Source organism: Hydra vulgaris, chromosome 12, assembly GCF_038396675.1.
Source record: "Hydra vulgaris chromosome 12, alternate assembly HydraT2T_AEP".
NCBI classification, from domain to species: Eukaryota; Metazoa; Cnidaria; class Hydrozoa; order Anthoathecata; family Hydridae; genus Hydra; species Hydra vulgaris.
This window is the reverse complement of record NC_088931.1, coordinates 57,746,296-57,769,304: the sequence shown is the minus strand read 5'-3', so window position 1 is coordinate 57,769,304 and position 23,009 is coordinate 57,746,296. Positions and strand designations below refer to the sequence as shown.

Here is a 23,009-nt window from a genome sequence, read left to right as displayed (position 1 = left end):
TTTTTAAGAATGTAATTGCAATCCAATTTCAATTGTTATAACAACTTTAATCCAATTATTCAAAAACATAACTGCAAGAATTTCGAAATTGTTAAGTTCGAATTTTAATGCAATCGAACGAAAAAAATAATTTAATTTAAAAATTTTCAACTGAAAACGATTTCAAAAAAAATCCCGGGATTAAATGCTTAATCCCGGGATTTCGGGATTGTTAAAAACCGGGGAATCCCGGGATTTCGGGATCCCAGGATCCCGGTATTCCCAACCCTAGTGTATGTACAAGACAAAACATCTTTTAAATAATTTATGTTTAAAAAATTTATACTTTTCATTTATACATAGTCATATTAACTATTGTAATATTGCCTGGGCAAACAATCATTTATCTTTCCTAAAAATTATTTATACAAAACAAAAGCAAGCAAGTAGATTAGTTTTGGGCGCAAGTAGATACGAAAGTGCCGAGCCGTTACTCAAGGAAATAAATGATATAAATGTATACAAACTAAATATATACCATAACTTGTTATTTATGTTTAAACTTCAAAATGAAATGATTCCAAAATATTTTTTTAAAAGTTTCACTCGAATTAATCATAAATATGAAACAAGACATTCAATGAGTAATTACTACATCCCACTAACATCACTCAAAAAATCTGACTTCTTGACTATATGCCGGGGACCACGCTGTGGAATTCGGTTCTTGACGAAAATATGAAAAAAATAAAATCTATTGCTACATTTAAAAGATCTATAAAAAAACACTTACTAAATTTAAACATTACGTACATTCTCTCATTTAAAAAAAAAATCGAAATAATTTTGTATTTTTAATTTTTTATGTACTTTATTTAATTTTAATATTGTATTGAATATGTATATGCATATGAAGCGAATTAAATTTTTTTTTTTATTGTCTTTAATATGTATACGAATATGTACAGATTTGTAATTTTTTATTTGTTATTTTATATTTTAACTTTATCTTAAATTTCTTCTTTTTTTAACTCTAAGTTCTTTTTTTAACTTTAAGTTCTTTTTTAACCTTCTAAAATTTCTAACCAAATTTTTTTTTTTTTTAAACTTATTAATTTCACTTTTTTATATAATATTAGAAAAATTTAATTGTATTTTTTTGTATCTCACAAAGGGGCTTGATGATAAGTCATTTTGACTACTACTTGCCCCAGTCAGCTTGTAATTATATATATTTGTTTAAATTTATAGGTAACATTGTGAAATGTGTAAAATGACGAAAATAAAATTAAAAAAAAAAAAAAAAACTTAAAAACTACATTTTAAGCTTTGAAAGCTTAAAATGTAGTTTTTAAGCTTTGAAAGCTTAAAATGTAGTTTTTAAGCTTTCAAAGCTTAAAAACTACATTTTAAGCTTTCAAAGCTTAAAAACTACATTTTAAGCTTTCAAAGCTTAAAAACTACATTTTAAGCTTTCAAAGCTTAAAAACTACATTTTAAGCTTTCAAAGCTTAAAAACTACATTTTAAGCTTTCAAAGCTTAAAAACTACATTTTAAGCTTTCAAAGCTTAAAAACTACATTTTAAGCTTTCAAAGCTTAAAAACTACATTTTAAGCTTTCAAAGCTTAAAAACTACATTTTAAGCTTTCAAAGCTTAAAAACTACATTTTAAGCTTTCAAAGCTTAAAAACTACATTTTAAGCTTTCAAAGCTTAAAAACTACATTTTAAGCTTTCAAAGCTTAAAAACTACATTTTAAGCTTTCAAAGCTTAAAAACTACATTTTAAGCTTTCAAAGCTTAAAAACTACATTTTAAGCTTTCAAAGCTTAAAAACTACATTTTAAGCTTTCAAAGCTTAAAAACTACATTTTAAGCTTTCAAAGCTTAAAAACTACATTTTAAGCTTTCAAAGCTTAAAAACTACATTTTAAGCTTTCAAAGCTTAAAAACTACATTTTAAGCTTTCAAAGCTTAAAAACTACATTTTAAGCTTTCAAAGCTTTCAAAGCTTTCAAAGCTTTCAAAGCTTAAAAACTACATTTTAAAATTTTCTTTTTTTTATCGCAAAAGCGTCATTTTGACCTACGCTAGAAAACTAACAAAAATATGAAAAAAAAAACAAGAACATGTAAATAAGAAATCGTAAGATGTAATTGAGAACATTAAAGTTGTAATGAGGAAAGGTTTATAATATAGAATTTAGATTTAAAAAAAGTTATTTATAAATGATTTATTTATAACAAGCCACATTATTCGTTAAAATTGTAAAAAAAAGTGTAGCTATCTTCATTACTGTGTAGCTATCTTCATTACTGATGTATTTATCTCTCGTAAAGTTAATTAGTTCTATAAAATTTTTCTCAAACAAGTTTTGGTATCTGTAAAAGTTAACAGTAAACACATACTTATATAGGTTATACATAGACCAAACAATGCTAATTTAATATAATATATCACTGAACCCTTCAAATTAGCACATAGCTTAATTAGGAACCCCTATGATGGCTACTTCATTTTTAGTAATTTTAACATATCATATTTCCTATTTTCCAGACACACTATTGTTACTCAAGCCATATGTTGGAATTGTTTCCAAATTCTATATAAGGTAACTTTATTAAGAGCCGTTTTAGTATCACTTGAGGAATTTTAGTTTCAAAACCGTTTCCCGAAAGTGAATCTCAGTTGTTTAGTTACAGCAAAGGTAATTACGATTCAATATCAAACTTTATTGCATCAATCAAATGGAATATTTTATTTCTGCATAAAACCGCGGATCAAATGTTTAATTTATCAATTTCTAACAATTGTACTGTTTGCGAATATTTCATCCCCAAGGTTAATAAAATAAATGTTGTGATGGTCACCAATGTCAACTGACAGTCACTTTCAATCCATGTTGATCTTTGGTCAATTTAAATGGCTTAAAACCACCTTTCCGATGAAGTTTGAATTTCCACTGCAAACTCAATTGTATACTGTCTTACATTTGACAGCTAAAGTGTGCGCCAGAGTCACCCAATTGTCAATTACCAACTCATCTTCTGTAATTTGATAGATATTATGACTTCTTTATTACTACTTTCATGTTATCAATTACATCTTGAAAAGATCAATCGAGCTCAAATACTTAAAAACAAAACAGTATCCAGTAAATAAAAAATAAAACCCACACTTCTTCAATTTAAAGATTTTAAATTTAATGAAGGAGTAGTCCTAATGCACAGAAACATACCAATACTTTGAATATGTATGCAGTGGGTTCCATTAGAAGCAAAATAAAAACTAAAATAAAAATCTTTTAGTTTTTGAGCGTTCTTTAAATATCATTCTGTAGAAGAAATCTAATTGGAGCATCTCTGAAAATGAAATAAGGTAGAAACCTTGTTTAAAAAGTTATGGAAAGATCATTTATAATACATATTTATATTCATGTTAAAAAAAAATGATAAATAGAACATATGTTATAGGAAAGATGTCTTTTGCAGTTAATTAAATGCTTACTGTTGCTCTCTACTCTGAAGATAAGCATAAACCCATAAGAGAAATGTCAACATAAGCATAAACCCATAAGAGAAATGTCAAGATAAGCATAAACCCATAAGAGAAATGTCAAGATAAGCATAAACCCATAAGAGAAATGTCAAGATAAGCATAAACCCATAAGAGAAATGTCAAGATAAGCATAGACCCATAAGAGAAATGTTAAGATAAGCATAAACCCATAAGAGAAATATCAAGATAAGCATAAACCCAAAAGAGAAATGCCTCCATATACAATATTTTTTATTAAAAAAAAAAACGAATCTTCTAACGCCTACAACGAATTGTATAATGAATGATATACGTAAAGATTTTGGTCTAAAATGGATTGTGTAATGGCGGTATCCGTAAAGATTTTGGTTTTGAAGGTTACGATATTGTAGGTATTACATAAACTTTAATTTGGATTCATTTATGCTATTTATATAGTTAAAGTTTTTTTAAACATAAACAAACATATTGTTACACAAACATTACATTTTCTGATGAGGAATTTACAAAAAAGTCCTAATTAGTAAAACTGTAACAAGAATTATATATATGTGGCTCAGAATTATATTCTGGCTCAAAACCCAGAGGTCCGAGATTCGATGCCAGCTCAAGCCAAATAAGCGACATTGGTACGGAAGGAGGTGTAAACTTCTTGTTAAATGCTTTCCCGCGGTGCTTTGTGATAAGACCGTAAGGACTTCTGGGAGCACCTAAAATAACTACAAAAAAAATATATATATATGTAAAAGAAGATTTATATACACTTTCTTGCTTAGATTAACTCATAACAATAGGTCCTCCTCTAGTGATATATTCTTTACGTCTCTATACTCTGTATTGAGACGTAAAGAAAACAAGACATAATTAATATAAATCATTTTTATTTAGATGCTTATAAGTTTACAATATTTTTTTTTTAATTACATTTTAGTGACGGAAGGTTTCCGCGTAGACCAGAGATCTTCAGGAATTTGTCTCAGAAATGTGCAACTTGCATAAAAACTTGATGAAATACAGGCAAGATCAAAATTGAATATTCTACACCATACAGTCACATCCTATGATGCTTCTAGAAAAAACAAAAAAAAAAACAATAACAAACCAAGCAATAAATAATAGAAAGAAAAAAAGTATAACTTATTAATACTTGATTGGTATGGTTATTTAATACTTGTTTGGTAGAATGAAATTGAAACAGCTTTAAAAAAGTCTTTTAATAATTTCAAATTCAAGTGTTATATAACATATAACTTAGTCATTATTTTTGGCGTCATCTCTTTTTTTATTATTATTATACTTTCCTAATTTGTAAAAAGAATCTACGACTTTAACAAATAAAAGAGCTTTTATTACAATCAATAAGCGTAATAAATAAATAATTTAATGATAATTGCCCGAATGTCTACAATTAATTATATGGCCTATAAAGTAAGTTATTAAAACGCCTTTCCTAGTGTCTGTCAATAAAAATAAAATATCTAAGGAAAATCTCCACTTTGCTTTTTGTCATTTTACACTTTATAAGTCGAAACAAAACAATCTAAAAGAACTTTAGACGCCATCAGGTCGCCGCCAAAACCAACATATGTGACCTCAGTTTTATTTACTTTAAATAAAAAGAAAGACGAATTATTAATTAATGACGACTTGTTGATTATTAATCTATTTTAGCAAAAGATTATTAGTATTCTTTGTAAACGATCAAAAAACGCATAAATCTTTTTTCTTAAACCCATTAATCTTTTTTTCTTAAACCCATTAACCTTTTTTCTTAGAATTCTTTTAACTTAAACCTTTTAATAGAATTACAAATTTTAATTGTTGGATGATTGTAGAGCACCATCAAAAATAAAACTCAGTATAATAAAATAAACTTTCAACAAAATTCATAAGATTTTAAAGAAGCTAAAATTAAAAGTTGAAAATAAATTTAAAAGTTGCATTTTTGAAGTAAATGAAATTTTTTTGTTGCAATTTCTTTCTACAACAAAAAAATTCCCAAAATTTTAAAAGATTTTTAAAAACGATGAACGTTCTGCATTACAACTCTAAACATCTAGTTTTTTTCAAATGAGACAAATCAAATTTAAATTAATTGAGGTGTTATTTAATCTAGAAAGAACAAAAGTAATAATAAAAAAATACCTTATAGTTGCCATGTCTACCTTATAGTTGCCATGTCTACCTTATAGTTGCCATGTCTACCTTATAGTTGCCATGTATACCTTATAGTTGCCTTGTCTTTTGGAAAAGCAAGAGAAGCTTTTAGATAAGCGAGAGAAGCAAAAGCATAATATTGTTTAAAGTTTTTTTTACTTTCTCTGGAGTGAATCTATTTGTTTAGAACTTTTGTTTTTGCAGAAAAAATCTATGGAAAGGCGAAAAAATAAGTTTTATAGAAAGTCTATACTTTTAGAGGCAGGGGTTGATTTAATTTTAAAATCCCACAGGCCTGAAAAAGAATTTTTGTACTTAAAATATTTTATAAAAAATAATAAAGGCTCACAACATTTAGTTAAGACGAACTTAAAGTAAAAGAGGTTGACACCTGGTTACATGGCACATATGCATTGACACACAGACATACATACCGCTTATATATATATATACATATATATGTTTTTTTATAAATAAAACTTCATATTTTTTACTACTATAAGTTTCATGCTAAATGCAATCATCAGGTATTTATACCTGATGATTGCATTTAGCATGAAACTTATAGTAGTAAAAAATATCTAGTTTTATTTTTAAAAAAATATATAAATACACCTCTGTTTTAATTTAATTCAATTTAATTTACTTTAATTCATAGAAATGTATATATATATATATATATATATATATATATATATATATATATATATATATATATATATATATATATATATATATATATATATATACATTTTATTTGTTCAAAACTCACCTTAAAACTTTTTTTTAAGACATAAAGGAAATATATAAAAATACATCTGCGCAATAAACAGATTTTGAAAAATGTAAAACGCTTGTCAATAAATGGTTCAGAGTTTAAAATAAGAAACTAAAATTGTTAAAACGTAATAACTTGATAACCAAATGTTGGCTAAGAACTTACTCTTATCATTATATAAAGAGACTACTACAAGGGATTTAAATTACAAACAGAAAAATAATGAAAGTGCAATACAAATTTATTAAACAATTTATGTACAAATATAAAAACAAAAATTTACGCTGACTAAAAAAAATAACAAGCACAATAAAAAATAAGAAAGAAAAGCAGTTTCTTATAAACTTCTTATATTCATTTATGTATAATACTATCTCTATTTCATTTATATGTATATATACGTATATACATACTTTTTATACAGGTCCATCTACTCTAAGTCAAGGGTTCATGTGTGTATGTGTATATTTCATATAAGAATATACTTGTATATGAAATATATATGTATACATATTTAATATACAAATATATATATATATATATATATATATATATATATATATATATATATATATATATATATATATATATATACGTATATGTATAAATGTATATATATAAATGTATATCACATTTACACTTTATGTAATACATCTACATGTAAGATTTCTACATTTATCTCTAATTCTAAGTTGATATGATTGATATTCATAGACGCATAAACAAGGTTATTAGGCAGCAATGAAAACCATCAGCCGTAAGTCTGCAACAACTAGGTAATGCATTCTCTCATATCATGTTAATAATATGTTTTTTTTAATCTTGTTTTTATAAAACATTTAATGAACAGAAAACTTCATTCTTTTTTTCTTTTGCCTTTGGTTGCAAAACCAAACGCGGACAACATTTTTAGATAAGTCTAATTTTTCAGCTATTGCGGCAATTTTATCGCTCGAAGGTCTGGGTTGCATTGCAAAGTATGCCTCAAGCGATCGTTTTTCGGCCGCACCAATAGAAGTGCGTTTTCTTTTTTTATCAGCATTTGGTAAAAATGCACTGTCTTTAGATTTCATACGGTTTGCACGTTCTGCCTCATCTAACCAAGCCGATAAAACAGGCTTTAAAGCCATCATGTTATTATGACTTAGCGTAAGAGATTCAAACCGACATATAGTAGACTGACTTAAGGATCCTACACCTGGAAGTTTTAAGTGTGCGAGAGCTGTTCCAACATCCGCTTGAGTAACTCCTAGTTTAATACGTCTTTGTTTAAAGCGTTCTGCAAACCATTCTAGTTCTCGTGGTGTACATTCAACCTCTTGGCCAACTTGAGCCGCTGCGGCTGCGGCTGCAGCTGCAGCTGCGGCAGCAGCAAAAGAATTATTGAAACTGCTAAAATTTGGATTGTTAAATGAAGTAGAAAATGAAGTTGACGATGGAGACAGTAAATGACTTGTTGAGTAATTGTTTGTGTTCGATGATATTGCTGTAGAATGATGCTCATAAGAGTTTTCATTCGCGTTCGGTTGAAGAGAAGCTGATATTTGATCTAAGATATCATGGGGATCGTATTGAGTAGGGTCTTGATTTGCATGAAGACTGTGTAGAAAAGCACTTGGTAACTTTGAACCACCGCTTTGTTTTGGCAAATATTTTGACATTGAGTCTATTTGAGATCCCAACAAATGGGAGTCGTCCATGTTGTCAAACATGTTTGAAACCTAAAACAACAACAACTTTGTTAAACTTTAATTTTAAAACTTTCTAGTTTTGTTTAAAAAATTGATAAAACAAATGTGTTTAAATTTTCTAAATATTTTAAACTAAAATTTTTATATATTTATAGAAGAAATTTAAAATATTAATAATATTAAAACATTAAAATGATAGAATTAAAAGTTACTCCGTATCCTTTAACATGAGAAAACATCGTTGGTAAATAGATCGTTAAGAAAAAAAATCAAAAAAAACGTGAGCGCATCTTGAGTATGAAGTTTGTTATTAAATGATTCGACTTAAAAGCGAAAGAGTTAGAGCAAGTTATTGGTTGCGCGTCGTCTTAAATCAATTGAAATTATATAAATTTTTAATGAAAGAACTTTTATTTGAATGTTTCTAGCTAGCGTTTTTCAAACGAACTCCTACCGAAGCGTTTAGCAAAAAAAAAAAAGCGTTAAAACAAAAAATTGCGTGGCTATACTATTTGAAAAAAAAAACACACACACAAAATATAAAGGAGATGAATTTAGCTTAAGTTTTAAACTAAACGTCGGCAAACTTTGGGCATATTTTCTTGGGCTACAAAAACAATGTTTAACAGCTTAAGGTTACAGACAACGCAAATATGCAACGCATTTTTGTTGTTGCAAGTTATAAATTTTGTTGTTGCAGTAAATAAAAGATCGGCAAACCGGTATACGAGAAATTAATTTATCACAATAGCTATAACCGTTCATTAAACGACACATAAAATATTGATGGACCTTTTTTCTTATCTTGTTAATAATATAAAGATGAGCTAACGATGAATTAATAAATATAAGTAAATAAATAAAATATATTTAAAGCAAATAAACCAACCTGAGATGCAAGATTGCTATGAGACATAGATCCATTGTGCAGCAGTGACGGTGGACCACGAGAACTGTTAAGTCCTCCTAAACTCTTTGATAAAAAATCCCTATCTAAGTTCTCAGCAGAAAATAAATGAGACATGACTTATTTCCAATTTAAAAAATTTTTTTTTTCTCACAACTCAATAAATTCATGAATTAGAGCGCGTTTCAAATTTGCAGCGCTCTTCAAAGTACTAGCTTTGAGAAAAATACAAACGAAAACTAGTACCACCTGCATCGATGAACATAGAAGCTCAAATAAATCTTTTAATGCGCATGCGCGCACTCCGCAGATGGCTTTTTCCGTTCAGATTGTATAACCAATCATGAATTTGACATATTGAAGTTTTTGAATTTGTAAATTCGTAAAGAAAACTTTTTTTCTTAAATTAAGAAGCAAAAAAGCTCGTCAAAGTATAATGAGATGTTATGATATAAAATCTACTAAAATTAGGGGCCCCATAAACCTTTAGAAAAACATAAACAATCTTTGGATTACGTTCTAAATGTGTTTTTTTTATTTTAACATACATATTCATAAATTGCTATTGGAAAAATGGGAGTGGTCAGCCAACTTTAGGAATCTTATGTTTTTAAAATTATTTTACAATATTAACTGATAATTTTTTATATGCGAAATAAAAAAATAAAAAAAAACGAAGCTTATAAGGAGCCTGCTTTATTATTTATTGGTTGCACACTTAACCTTAAAAAACGAAATTTAAAATAGGTACGTTAATTATTCAAAGAAACCGAATAAAGTTTATAATTAATGAAAAGAGGCATTAAAACATGAAAATAAATCTAAAAAAAAATTCTTTATTAATTTTGTCAGTATTTTCTTATAAATATGACGTAACTGTGGCTATTAAAAATCCTAGGAAAAACAATAAAAAATAAAACGTGGCAGAAAATGGTCATGGAAAAAAAAACGTGTTCTTCTTCTTTTAAAAGGTTTTAGGTGTATTGTTATTTCAAGCAAGAAACATATGTCTTAAAAAAGACCTCGTTTGTCCTAGTGTTGCCCTAGTGTGAAGCTCACCGATAAAATCAATGAAATGAAATGTCATTGTTAACAAAAACAAAATTTAGAAAAATTTTTAGTAAACAGTTTGAAAATCGCGCTTATACCTGACGAAAAAGAAAAAAAAAACACTCACATTGGATATAATAAATTTTTGAAATAAAAGAGTTGAAATAAAAAAAAAAAAAAAAAAAAAAAAAATAAACGGAGATAAAGATTTATGAACAAAAAAAATATAGCCACAAAATTAATTTAGAGATGAATAGAGAATAGATGCTCGAGAATTTTGAAGTTCAAAATATCTTAAATGAATTGAAAAAATCTACCACCTGCTTTTACGAAGAGTTTTCTCTAACAGCGATATTCACTTCATTCAACTATTCATTATTCAATCTCTTAAATACGGCGAACAATTAGGTTTGGTCGGGTTTAATTTAAAAGACCAACCGGTAAAACAAAACAAAAAAAGAAAGAAAAAAATGCAAGCGCACTTAAATAGTTAAAAGCTCATTTTTTAAATTAATATAAAATATTTAATAACACACAATCGGCATGGATGATATATATATATATATATATATATATATATATATATATATATATATATATATATATATATATATATATATATATATATATATATATAAACACACACATAAATATTTGTTTATGCTATATTTATAAATATAACTATAAATATAATAATTCAATAAAGTTCTAACAACATTCTCTTAGAAACTTTCCCTCTTACGACAACTCAAAAATTCTTTTTTCAAATTATATGCATGTATATTTCTTGTTCTGTTTCAAGGGGAAAAAGTAGATATTAATTTTTTTTTCAATATTAAATTTATTTTTATTTAGCTGTTTTAAAATAAAATAAAATAAAAAAAGTTTAATCTTAAATAACGGTTTTGAAATTTTTATTCTTACAAAATAAACATGTAAAAGCTCTCAATTTTTTTTTCTTATTTTTTATTTTTAAAATATTTCTTATAGTAACACAGCGCAGTAATTTTTTTAATTATTATTTTTTTTCCATATGAAAGGATAGGGGCAGAAAAATTCTTTTTACTTTGTAGCGATTAACAACCTTAAATAAAGTTAAATAACTCTCCTTAGTTTTGAAAGTGCGCATGTTTATATATATATATACATATATATATATATATATATATATATATATATATATATATATATATATATATATATATATATATATATATATATATATATATATATATATATATATATATATATATATATATATATATATATATATATATATATATATATATATATATATATATATATATATATATATATATATATATATATATATATATATATATATATATATATATATATATATATATATATATATATATATATATATGTATATATTTAAGGTTTATAGGCGCCAAAAAATAGAAGATGTTCATATTTTTTCTTGTGAAAGTTTTGTTTATATTCCCTCCCATTTTGTAGACAGAGTAATACTTAACTGATTAGCTGTCTATTTCTTAAAAAAAAGAAGTGAAAAAAGGAAAAAGAAAAAAAGTTACGATTGAAAAAATAAAAAAGAAAAGATTTTCATACTCTCAAAATAAATGCATTGAAAAGTAACAAAAAGAAAACTTGCAAATAAACTTTAATCGCACTCGCTCCAAATGAACTTGTATCCATCATTTGTCCAATATAAAATAGCTGTCACTATTCATGCTTTTTTTTTCAATCATATTAAAAACCTCTTCATAATGTTTTTAAAAAATCTTATAAAAGGAAGCGTTATAACGAGCAACAAGCACTTAGACCTTTCTCACAACCATCTCAGCCTTTGATCAAACTTTTATGTGGCATAAAAAAATTTATGAGTTTAAAAAGGCTGTTAACATTAAAAATAAACGAAGTAAAATTGAAAAACAAAGACTGACGTGTTTTTTTATTTATTTATGCATACCTCGAGTTGAAACTTATATGAAGAAATATAATATCAAATATTAAACACCATAAAAAAGAATGAAATATTTAGGAAGATTAAAATCACAGCTTTAATATTTTAATTTCAATAAAAAATAAAATGTAATAAAAAAAAAATGAAACGTAATGAAAATAAAGTGCCTTTAAAAAGAAAAAATTTATTTTTGACTTTTTAGTAGTTTTGTTTACGTATTTTTTCCGTTATAGTTACATCCTTTTTTTTTTCAAGCCCAACCTTTTTCATTTTTTAATATTCCTCAGAAAAATAGTTTAATAACAAGTAAATTAGCGCACAGGTAGTGTGCGGTTACAATTATGAGAGTTTTTTCTTGTCACTGATTTTTTGCTTGAAATTTTTTTACCAAAAACTGACAAACAGTCGGTTTGAAGGTATCTTTAAAGACGCCACAGTTCATTGTTCGATTATTATTATTCTTTCAACAATTTTTAGAGAGTAATGTTTATTGCTTATAACAACTTGTTCTTTTAAAACGCCAACTTGAAATTGGCGTTTTGAAAGAACAAGTTGTTTGTGTGGAGTCTATTATTTCTCATAGTTATAAAAAAATTTTAGAAAAAAAAGTAAAATGTTTAGAAATATTTAAAAATGTGAACCATGAAATGCGTGCTAAATCCCGCTAACTACGATAAAACGCGTTTAAAAAAAAAAATTTATTGCACCGATTATTCTAAAATTGGTTTTTCGCCTTCGCATTAAATACACTGTCTTTTAAAACATAAGCAACCAAACAAAAAAGTATATTTTTTCAACTTCAATATAGGAGCACTATAAAAGCGTCCGTTTAAGATGCGCTTTATATTTTGATATCTGCTTCAAAAATATTTCAGTTTTCTCTTTTCTTTTTTTTCTTTTTTGAAATACGCAAGATATAAAAGAAACAATTTTATTAAGTTATCAAAACAATAAGCAGTTAACTTTTGTTACATTTTTTTTGTTTAAAGTGAGTTGTTTAAACTAAGTAAGTGTGCTGTTATGGTAAAAAAAAACTGTATGATTTTAAGTAAACGAACCTGGTAAAATTAGGCAATTTTCACATCATGAGTTCGTTATAAATTCCAATGTAAAATCTAAAAAATAAAAATTACATGCTAACATAGAATATTTAAAGATTTTTTTCATTTGATATATAATAATTGATAGTTTGTATTGATAATATTATTCTTAGAGGATATTTTTATGAGCACGAGGGACCAACTTTTTCTCAAGAATAAAATGATAAGTAAATTGATCCGTAATACCATTTATTAGATGTGTTATGTCAATAGGGTTATGAGTTTTTTTCAACCCCATACTCCTGTACTGTAGTTTGATGAAATTTTACCTAAAAACCACGAAATGAACTATTATTTGCATATCTTTTGAAAAAATTCACCCCGCCATTGAAAAACCGATTTTTAACTACGCAAACCGGTTTTTATTGTCGTCATCATTAAAATTTATTTAAATATATTTAAATATTTTAATGAGTATATATTTCTCAGTCAATGTATGTGCATCTTAAAAATTGTCTCAAAGATTTTATATTTAAAAAAGTACTCATGGCGTACTTTATAACAGGCCGATTCACCGTGTGGATGACGTCATAAACTAGAGGCGAGTTATTTTAAACAAAAAACACGGAAAAAATAACCTGAATTAAATTTAAAAATTATTTTTTAAGAAATAAATAAAAGTAAACAACAAAATGTATCACAAATATATTTAAAAATAGTTTTTAAAAAAAATTTAAAAAAACTTTTTTCTTTTATTCTATTATAGTTATAATATGCAGTATAACTATTTAAATTTAACAGTTCAATTTAACAGAAAACAGTTGCTGTTAACCTTTGTTATTTAACGCTAAGTTTTAAATAATTTTGTTTTGGTTCTACTTCAGACCTTGTAGAATATAAATTACAACAGTTGAGAAAATGTTGGAAAGTGTAACTATATGGTTTCTGTTCAATTTTAATTAATAGATTTTGATACAAGCATCATTAGATTGCACAAAGAAGATATGCATGTATTATCAGCTACATCATGATACATAATATAAGAATATATATTACCCATTGACATACTAAATCACCAGGTACAGTTAGTCCCCCATGATTAATTTTCTCGTTAGAATCTCTAAATTTCTCATAATAAAAATAATAGTCATCTAAATCTTGGTCATTTCGAACATTATAACCAGTTATGTAAATTAGACTCATTTTGACATCTATAGATCATAAGTTTTCTAATTCTGGTAACTTATCAAATAACAAACATTTTTCTTCATTTAAGTAAAAACTACATCTTTCACAAGAATGTCATGATGTAGTAAAATCAAGATCAACACCATATTTTTCTAACTGCAAAAGTAGTTTTGTTTTTATGATCCCACTTTCTCTAGTATTTGTTGTACAGTGATAAAATATGTACCTCCTTATCCTTGTCTCAGTTGTCCAAACTGCATTTCGATTGTAAATGTTCCAAACAAAACTTATGACTTGTAGACAAGAGGAACTTTCACAACTCCTCAAGACCATTTCAAGTATGATAGATAGTTTTAAAAGTATCATTAGTGAAGCTTTTAAAACGAACTATTTGAGAAGAGCACATTTGCTTAGCCATGTTTCCAAATTCTAACAGCTTTCAAAGATTAAAATCATTAGAAGAGAAATTCGCAGCACGATTTGGATCACGCATTTGCATAAAGGCTATGAACATTAACAAATTCTCCAAAATTCAATTATTATTGAAAAGAAAAGAAATAGTATCATCAATATCTTTTAACTCTGGGTGACATTTAAAGCACCAACTGTTTCTTTGCAAAACACTTTCAGACAAGTTAAAACTCTAAGCCCTTCAATTGACTTTGGAAACACAGCAACTTCCGTAAGTTTAGACATTTTAATCATTTGATTTGATTCTAATTTATGCAATGCTACAATTTGAGACCTTTTAGCAACTTTTTTTTCCTTATAAACAAAAATTCAAGTTCCTGCAACCTTTCAGTGATCCAATTATTACGAATATTTTTAAAAAAGTTGCACAAAATCATACAAAAGATATATATTATCTTTCGTTTGCCAAAGTACGCCATCTGTCTCAAATTTCTTGAAAATGACTTGATTTACCCTGTTACCATCACAAATTATAGAATTAACATAGCCACCTGCTTCTTTTATCGTAGATAAAAGAAAAGTAGTTTGTTCAAAAAGAAAATTTGAATCGATTTCACGCATAGGAAGCATTTTACATAAAAATTTAGGCCCACCAAACAAAGTAATTACCATAAAACCTAAAACAGTATTCGCAAGAACATTTGGATAATTAACTGCTTTTACAAAAACTGTTTCCCCATGGTACAGCAACATAGTCTTAACATAAACTTCATCTAATAGAAGAATGCAATTTTTATGTCTAATGTTTGTTAAGTTTGAAAAAATTTTTTGTAGATAAATATCCTCATGATAGATTTTATTTTTGATTTTAGTCTTATTAATGTTGTAATCCTAGAGAGTTTAAAACTATCTCGGAGACGATTATATGTAGCATGTGACATTGCAAAGTACTCAAATGCTTTTTTTATCTGTAACACGTTTATTGCTCATTGAAAAATGTTGCTGTTGAATAATTTTTTTTTTTACTGCTTATCTTATATGAAATTAAAAATCGAACTGCTTCTTTAATATGCGACCATCTATTCAATATGGTAATTCTGTTCTGTGAGAGTGTTTTTATTAAACGTTTGACTCCAAAGTGAAAAGATTTATACTGAAAATTCTTATTTATTTTTAGAACAAATAATGGAACACCTGTGTTATGAACGAACTCTAACGATTGAATCAAAACTTAATTTTCTGTTTTAGTATTAAATATATTAATTTCATTAAATTTATAGTTTCCTATGTTTATATTCAAATCATTAAAAGATTTTATAACAGCTTTTAAACTAAAAGCAGACAACTCGTCAGGTTGAACATTTCTAGTTTCTAAGTGTGATCTTGAAGTTGTTTTGGTACAACCAGATGGTTTAGGTAATAAATTTGGTTTTACACACTTAAACACAGATTGAGAATCACAAGGTCTTTCTTTGCTATAATATTTTTTCAAAACGTATTCAACAGGGCAGTGCCTTTCACAAACAACGGTGCCTTTCTTTTCTGGTATGTTGTCTCTTGGTATAAAGGTCAACCACTTTTTTCTTTCTTCTGGTGTTCGAGGAAGACGAAAAGTTATTTCTTTAGAGTTTTTATCATTGTTTCCGTTGCAATGCGTGACACAGCATTTACGGCCAATTTTTATTTTAAGTAAAATAAAAATTTAAAAATTGACTAACTAATTTAGCAAGCACTTCAACTTAGTGTTACAAAATGAATATAGGAAATACAAAATGTTCGCTTTAGTTAATGACGTCAACAGCACGGTGAAAAGGTCTGTTACAATGTACGCTACGTATCAAGTTCATAATTGTAATTAATAATATTTATATGAAACAAAGTTATAATGCAAGATAATAATTGTTATTATTATAGTGCCGTTTAGTTCCTTGTTTAAATTTCATACTGAATACATTGGCTTGTGTAATTTAGTTGTAAATCATGGTGATTTTGTAGTTAAGTACATATAAGTTTTTACTTGAGTACTTATTTAACAATTGTTAAATAAATTAGAGTTATGTAAGTTCAAAAAAGCATTAAATTACACAAAAACTAGCAAATGTAGGTTTAGACAGAAAGTCGGTCTAATCCTATACATTTATACGCTTTGTTAAAAAGTTAAAAAGAAAAACGTTGGTTAATCTTCCGTGTTTTATACTGAGTGTTTGAGATGGACGTTTAAGAGTTATCATAAGAACGTTTGCAGTGAACATTAAGCAAACGTTTGCTGTTTGTTATTTGAACATTCATATTGAACATTCAACTGTAAATTGGAGTTCACAAAAGTTGTTTCAGGAAACGTTTGCAGCGAAGGTTACGCGAACCCAAAAAAACGTTGATTGAACGTTAATTTTTAATTGTGTATATGCTTTCCAGAACATTTACAGAACGTTCTTAGAACGTGCTTGAACGTTCGCATCGTTTGTCAAACGTGCTTGAACGTTTTGTGTTAGCTGGGGTATGATTAAAACATTAAATTGATTAAAAGTTATCATTCAATATATTAACCAAGTAATTAAATTTCAGTTTGAAAGACGGAAACTATAAAACAACTTAGATTCATATAATTTAGATTAAAGACAAAACGTAAAATGACTCTTGGTTCAAAGTATCTGGTATAATGTTGAAAAATGAAAAAGAAAGAATAAAAAAAGAAGATGGTGGTATTTAACATTTTTGTGCAAAAAAGAAAGCAGCAAGAACAAGTGCAGTTAAATGTCGAGAAGATATGATAAAAGTCGCAAGTCAAAGCAAATTTCCAATAATCTTTGAAAGAAAATTTTTGCAGGTTGTTCCTAACAGTACAAAACAAAAGAGAATTCGTTTTGCTGTTTTTGTGAATATTGATGGTGATTTAAAACTTCTTGGCATTCCGCCAATGGAACACGGTATTGGAAAATTTCATCATGATACTTTATTAAACATTTTTGATGAGTTCAATCTAAGAACTTATATAATGAGTCTGTGCATTGGCAAAACGGCAATTAATACTGGAAAATATTCCGGCACAAAATTAGGTTCTGTCTAACACACTTTCAATTGCATTACAGCTTGCATGTTGAAAACATGTTTACGAGCTTCACTGTGAACATTTTTGGAAAAAGTTTCAGATTGGTATAACTTATGCTTCGGAAAATCTGATATTCAATGTTTTTTTTAAGCCAATTAAAACGCAACAAAAAAATTTATGGATAAATTAAAGTTCAAAAAGTTTGACAAAGTTGCAGTTAAAAGGACGTATCGTGAAAAACATATTAAAGAAACTGTTCAATTTTGCAGACATGCACTTGCCAATTTCCAACAAATGACTACAAAGGCTAGTAAAACTTACACTTGCCTATTTATGTTCAGATATACGCTTTAATGTTTATGCTCCGGGATCAGTTTTGCATATACGTTTTATGTCAAAGTCTATATATTATCTTAAAATTTAAGTTTTAGATAATCACTTACCCTACCGATTGACGGCTAGTTGAAAAAATCAGTAGAATGGCTGAATTTATTTCTATATTTTATAATGCGTGGATTGTGCGTTTCTCTTTAGCTACCTCTGCACTTTTTCAAGACATAAAAATATACTGGTAAAAGCGTTAGGTAGAACCTTATTATACAGGAGCTAATGATTTACTAGATGGAATTGAAGGAATAATCAAATTAATGAAGAAACATGCGTGGTATATGGACAAACCTTGATTCTATAATATCTTGCAGATATGGAACTCAAAGATGATGAGAAATAAAAAGTTGCAAAAGTTCTTTTCTCACAACCTGTTTCTACACACTATGAGAAGTCTGAAAATTCATTCCTTTCCGAAAGATCTAGACTGCAGCCAGGAGAAACTGCGTAGCTTGTCATTCTTGGTTGATAGAAATTCATGGTTTATTTTTAGTTTGCTAAATTTGAGTAAAAACGATGATAAATCTTGGATGAACTGTCCTTCATATTTCTGGGGTTTTTCCGACCAATTTAAAACTTTCATTGAATTGGTTATATATGTAGTCAACGATTGCTTTGAACTTGCCATAGAACTTGTATCAGAGTTTGGTAATTCTGTTCACAATGAAGAGGATAAACAAGATATAATATTGGCCGTTCAGCAAGTAAGTATCAAACAACAAAGAATTGCAAAAAAAAGAAGGGCACCTACAAAGCATAGTTTGGAGAATATTTATTCGATTTTTCACGAAAAACAAGATGAAAAGTTTGTTTAGTTATAGATTTACAAACCGTTTTTGAAGAAATTTTTTTTTGATTGATTTATCATTGTTAACCTTAACAAAATAAATCAATCAAGAAAAAAATTTTGTCGTGTTATATTTTTCTTAGCTAAAAATTTTTTTATTTTTATTTTGACTATCCCAGTTACTTGAAATTGAGCAAAACAAATTGTTGCATTAAAATATATATTTTGTAGCGTCTATATGAAAATTCAGTCGAACTTCATGTTAAACTAGGACTTCAAGACAGGTAGTACATAAACATTCTGTAAAAAAAAAAAAAAATTGGTGTGTGTGTGGTGACAGGGGGGGGGGAGGGATGGAGGGTGAAACAAACACTTTTCCGCTCACCGTTAGCCTTCCTATAGAGGTCCCAATATAAGAAATTATTTTTTAAATTGAATTTTTGCTTAAATTTATCTCCGTAAATAAGAGTTCGATAAAATTTGGTACGGAAAGTTTGAGAGATAAAGAAATTGATACATCCATAAAATTACCAAAAATTTCGTTTCGCCCATTTTTTCTGGTTCAAATCAATGCACTTTTTGAAAAACTTAATTTTCCTACTAATTTCAAATTAATATTTAGGCCTTTTAGAGTTCATAGAAAAAAAATGGTGATTTATTACAATGTTTAAGGCCCCGCTTTTTGGTTAAAAAAATGGGGGTTTCGGGGCACAAATTGTAAAAGCGGGGGACCTCAAAAACGAGTTTCAAAGTTTTTTTTTCAGCTTAAAAATGTTTTTACCCAACCGGTCAATTAAGCCATGTGGTTTGGATTTAATTTGAAAAATTTGTTGAAAAATGATGCACCCTTCTGTATACCTTAATAAGGTGTACCTTGTCTTAAATTTTTGTTCCAGTTTTAACAAAATATTGAATTTTATACTCAGTGTCGTTTGTTTTTCTAAAACTTGCAGATAATAACAAATTCGCCTCTAAATAGAAAATTTTACTAAAACATAATCATTTGGCTTTATTTCCTCTCAGTCAATATTTTCCTTAAGACACGAAATAAAAATACAATTTTTGAAACTTTTGACTCTTTCTTTATAATCGTCAAAAAATTTACTAAATTAAATGAACAAAAAACATCTTTTATAGGTTGTTAGTTAAATTCATTATATGTAATCTTGTTTCCGTGTTAAGTAAGTTCGATGAAGATTTTCTTTTTAATTTAAAAGTTTCAAAATTACCACCTGTTTATTAATAAACAAAACTAAAGAAAATATATTTGGCTTTTTTCTTAATTATTTTAACGCATAACGGCTCATAATCTGCCTTAAAAATAATAAGATCGTTATTACATAATAAAAGGTTATGAGCTCAACAAGACAGATTATGAGTCGAATAATATTTGAGGAACACTTTAGCACAGTGGTCTATATTAATGCAAGACAAAAAAAAAATTTGAGTGAGAAAACATCTTAAGAAACTTGACTATTATTTTCTTACAGTAATTTAAAGTTAATTACAACAAAAAGTTGTTCATTTTTAAAATTTCAAAATAAATAGAGTGCAACTCTAACCTTTTGTTAATTCAAAAGCTTTATTACATTTTTTAGCCATCAAAAGGTGAAGTTTTTAACTTATACATTGGAACAAAAAATAAAAAAATAAAAAAGATAAAAAGTGACAAAAGTTTGTCAAGGGGCTATCCATATATGATATGAGCGATTTTTCTCAATTTTTCAAGCCCCTCCCCTCCTTTACCAATTTTTGACCAACCCTCTCCCCTTCCCTTATATATGATGTCCGTTTTTGTAACCCCACTCCCGACCCCCCACCCAACATACACATCTTTTAAAATAACATTAAAAATATCCGTAAACACCATTGATTTTTTCTGGTTAAATTATAAATTTATACAATAGTAGATCCGAGCAAATTATTTTATAGAACAGTTGATGTCTTATATAAACAAATAATCAAAATAAGCAAACTTTATTGTATACCTTTAATATAAATTCACTCACTCATCATCTTCTCATGGTTTGCTGAAACAATAGATAGCGAATGCTATCCGCAAACTAAAATGTCATCGTCCTTTTGAGGTATAATCAGATCCGTTGCGTCAACTTCATTTTCATTTAACCATTCAGCATTCATTCATTCATTCTGAATTCTTCTGCAGGGCAACAACTTTCATAATTCTGTCTTACGCTAGGCAGCAATGCGAACTGGTCGGATCCTTTTGATATGAGGAAGTGTTAAAGCGGAAGAATGGATAGAAACGTGCTTTTTCAGCATAGCTTGAGAGGCAAAGTAGATATTGCACTTTTTAAAGATTGACTTGTGCGAAGATGATGGGCAATCCGACGTTAATCTTGTAATAAAAAGTTCCTTGACTCTAGCTCTGATTGCTCTGGATTAATATACTCTGCAACGGTTGAATAAACGTCAATCTTTAGAGCAGACCAAATATCTGCTAAAACCTGTCCGGCAAAACCAAAGTTCTTTTTTTCTAAATCTTCATCTATTGCCTGATTTAAAAAGATATAATGGTTATAATGTTATTTTATGTTAAAAATTATTTTATTTTTTTTAACTTTTGTCAATGAATATATGTAACTACCTTCAGAATCAAAATGAGTTCCGTAATGCTCGTGTGGAAGAATCACCCCAGATAATTCTCTAATTATATGTGTGATTCGTATGTGTTATTCGTTGCTCAGCTCGGTTAAATGCATTGCATCCCGGAGTGTTAGTCATGATAAAAAGAGCATCGAGGTTATTCTTCAAAAAATGGTGAGTTCCGATTTCAATTACTTTCTCGTAATTGAAATCGGAATTGTTTTTCGTCGGGTCCCCCATCGACATTAAAAACAACGATAAGCTTAACCGTATTAGTTTGAGAAACTTTGGTAATAGAGTCAAATTCTTTGATATCCATGAACCGCTGAAAGTCTAATTCATGAGCAAAAGCGGTTGAGGATGCGTGTTTTCCTGATTGAATAGCAATGTAAGTAGGTCCAGAATACGTAACAGCATCTGTTTATCCGAGACCATGTTTTTTGATAATAAATCCAGCGTATACAGATGATATAAGCTTGTGTTTAGCAACCACAACCCAATCGTCGCACAGTGAGTCAAAATCCATAAAAAACGGCAAAAAAAAACCCATAAAAAAAGTATTGCTGGAAATTAATTAATTTAATTATAATGTTACTAAATACCACTAAAAGTCAATAATTAACTTTTTTGTGAACAATTTTCAACATTTCACCAATTTATACGCCTTTTTCCGAGACTTATTTATTTAATTTTATTTATCGGAAAACTCGTTCAAAAAAATCTAGCTTTTGTGTCACTCTTTTAAGATTGACATGGGTAAAAACAGTTCAAAATTTAATTTGAAGTCATAGGTTTAAGATGTTTGGCAACTACTAACAACATTTTTGACAATAAATTTTGTTTTTAGTTTTTCATTACTGAGATCTCAAAAATGTGTCATAAATTGATTTTTTTAAATTAGTTTAATTATGAGTTTAGTTTAAAAACTAAACAATTCCACTAGATTCCATGGTAGTTTTAATATTTCCCCATTAATAGGTATATATAAAAGCAGAAAAAATAAAAATCATTTGCCCAAACTTTCCCCAATTAAAATAAGACCTTTCAAATACTTCGGTTTTTTTGTGTTTTTTTTTTCGTTTTTAATTAAAACTTGCCATTAAAGTAGCGAATATTAGTTCATTGCTTTCATTCATTACACAAATTATACATTTAGTTCCTATTAGTAAAAAAACTCATGCTCATGCAGATGGTGCTAATTATCAAACCTCAAAAACCAATATATGCAACGTTTGATGGCATAGTGCATGTTTTAAAATTAAAACTTGTGTATAAAATAACTTAAAATAGTTCATTGCTTACATTCAACACGAAAAGAAAACATTTAGTTCCTATAATTCAAGAGTTAGGAATTAATCATGATAACTTACTCGAGGCACTTCTACGTGAGTTTTGTAGACTGGAGGGTCTATACTATGAAAGTATTGAAAAACCTGAAATGATAAATCTAAAGAAAACTCTAATAATATTTAAATGTAAATTCCGATCAAAGTTG

At 27.5% G+C, this 23,009-nt stretch overlaps 1 protein-coding gene and 1 long non-coding RNA gene across 3 annotated transcripts; both read right to left on the bottom strand.

Annotated features, from left to right (window-relative positions):
* Window positions 1-2,143: 2,143 nt before the first annotated feature.
* Window positions 2,144-12,018, bottom strand: LOC124807577 (uncharacterized). The gene is made up of 4 exons (XR_010642569.1): window positions 11,691-12,018; window positions 4,442-4,586; window positions 3,219-4,236; window positions 2,144-3,112 (listed from the first exon to the last, which is right to left on the bottom strand). It is a non-coding gene; the product is annotated as an uncharacterized LOC124807577 (long non-coding RNA).
* Window positions 6,678-9,541, bottom strand: LOC100210436 (POU domain, class 4, transcription factor 2). Of its 2 annotated transcripts, none has more exons than XM_065813847.1 (2): window positions 9,033-9,541; window positions 6,678-8,173 (listed from the first exon to the last, which is right to left on the bottom strand). In XM_065813847.1, exons 1-2 carry the CDS (start codon window positions 9,165-9,167, stop codon window positions 7,292-7,294), a joined length of 1,017 nt encoding a protein of 338 aa, XP_065669919.1. In that variant the 5' UTR covers window positions 9,168-9,541; the 3' UTR covers window positions 6,678-7,291. The 2 variants fall into 2 exon arrangements, with proteins under 2 accessions (XP_065669919.1, XP_065669920.1); XM_065813848.1 differs by lacking the exon at window positions 9,033-9,541 and adding an exon at window positions 8,356-8,553.
* Window positions 12,019-23,009: the final 10,991 nt, after the last annotated feature.

Coding starts and splice junctions, on each gene's coding strand:
- LOC100210436 (XM_065813847.1), bottom strand. CDS start 9,167: ATGTCTCATTTATTTTCTGCTGAGAACTTAGATAGGGATTTTTTATCA. Junction 8,174..9,032: donor ATAGCAATCTTGCATCTCAG/GTTGGTTTATTT, acceptor TTGTTGTTTTAG/GTTTCAAACATGTTTGACAA.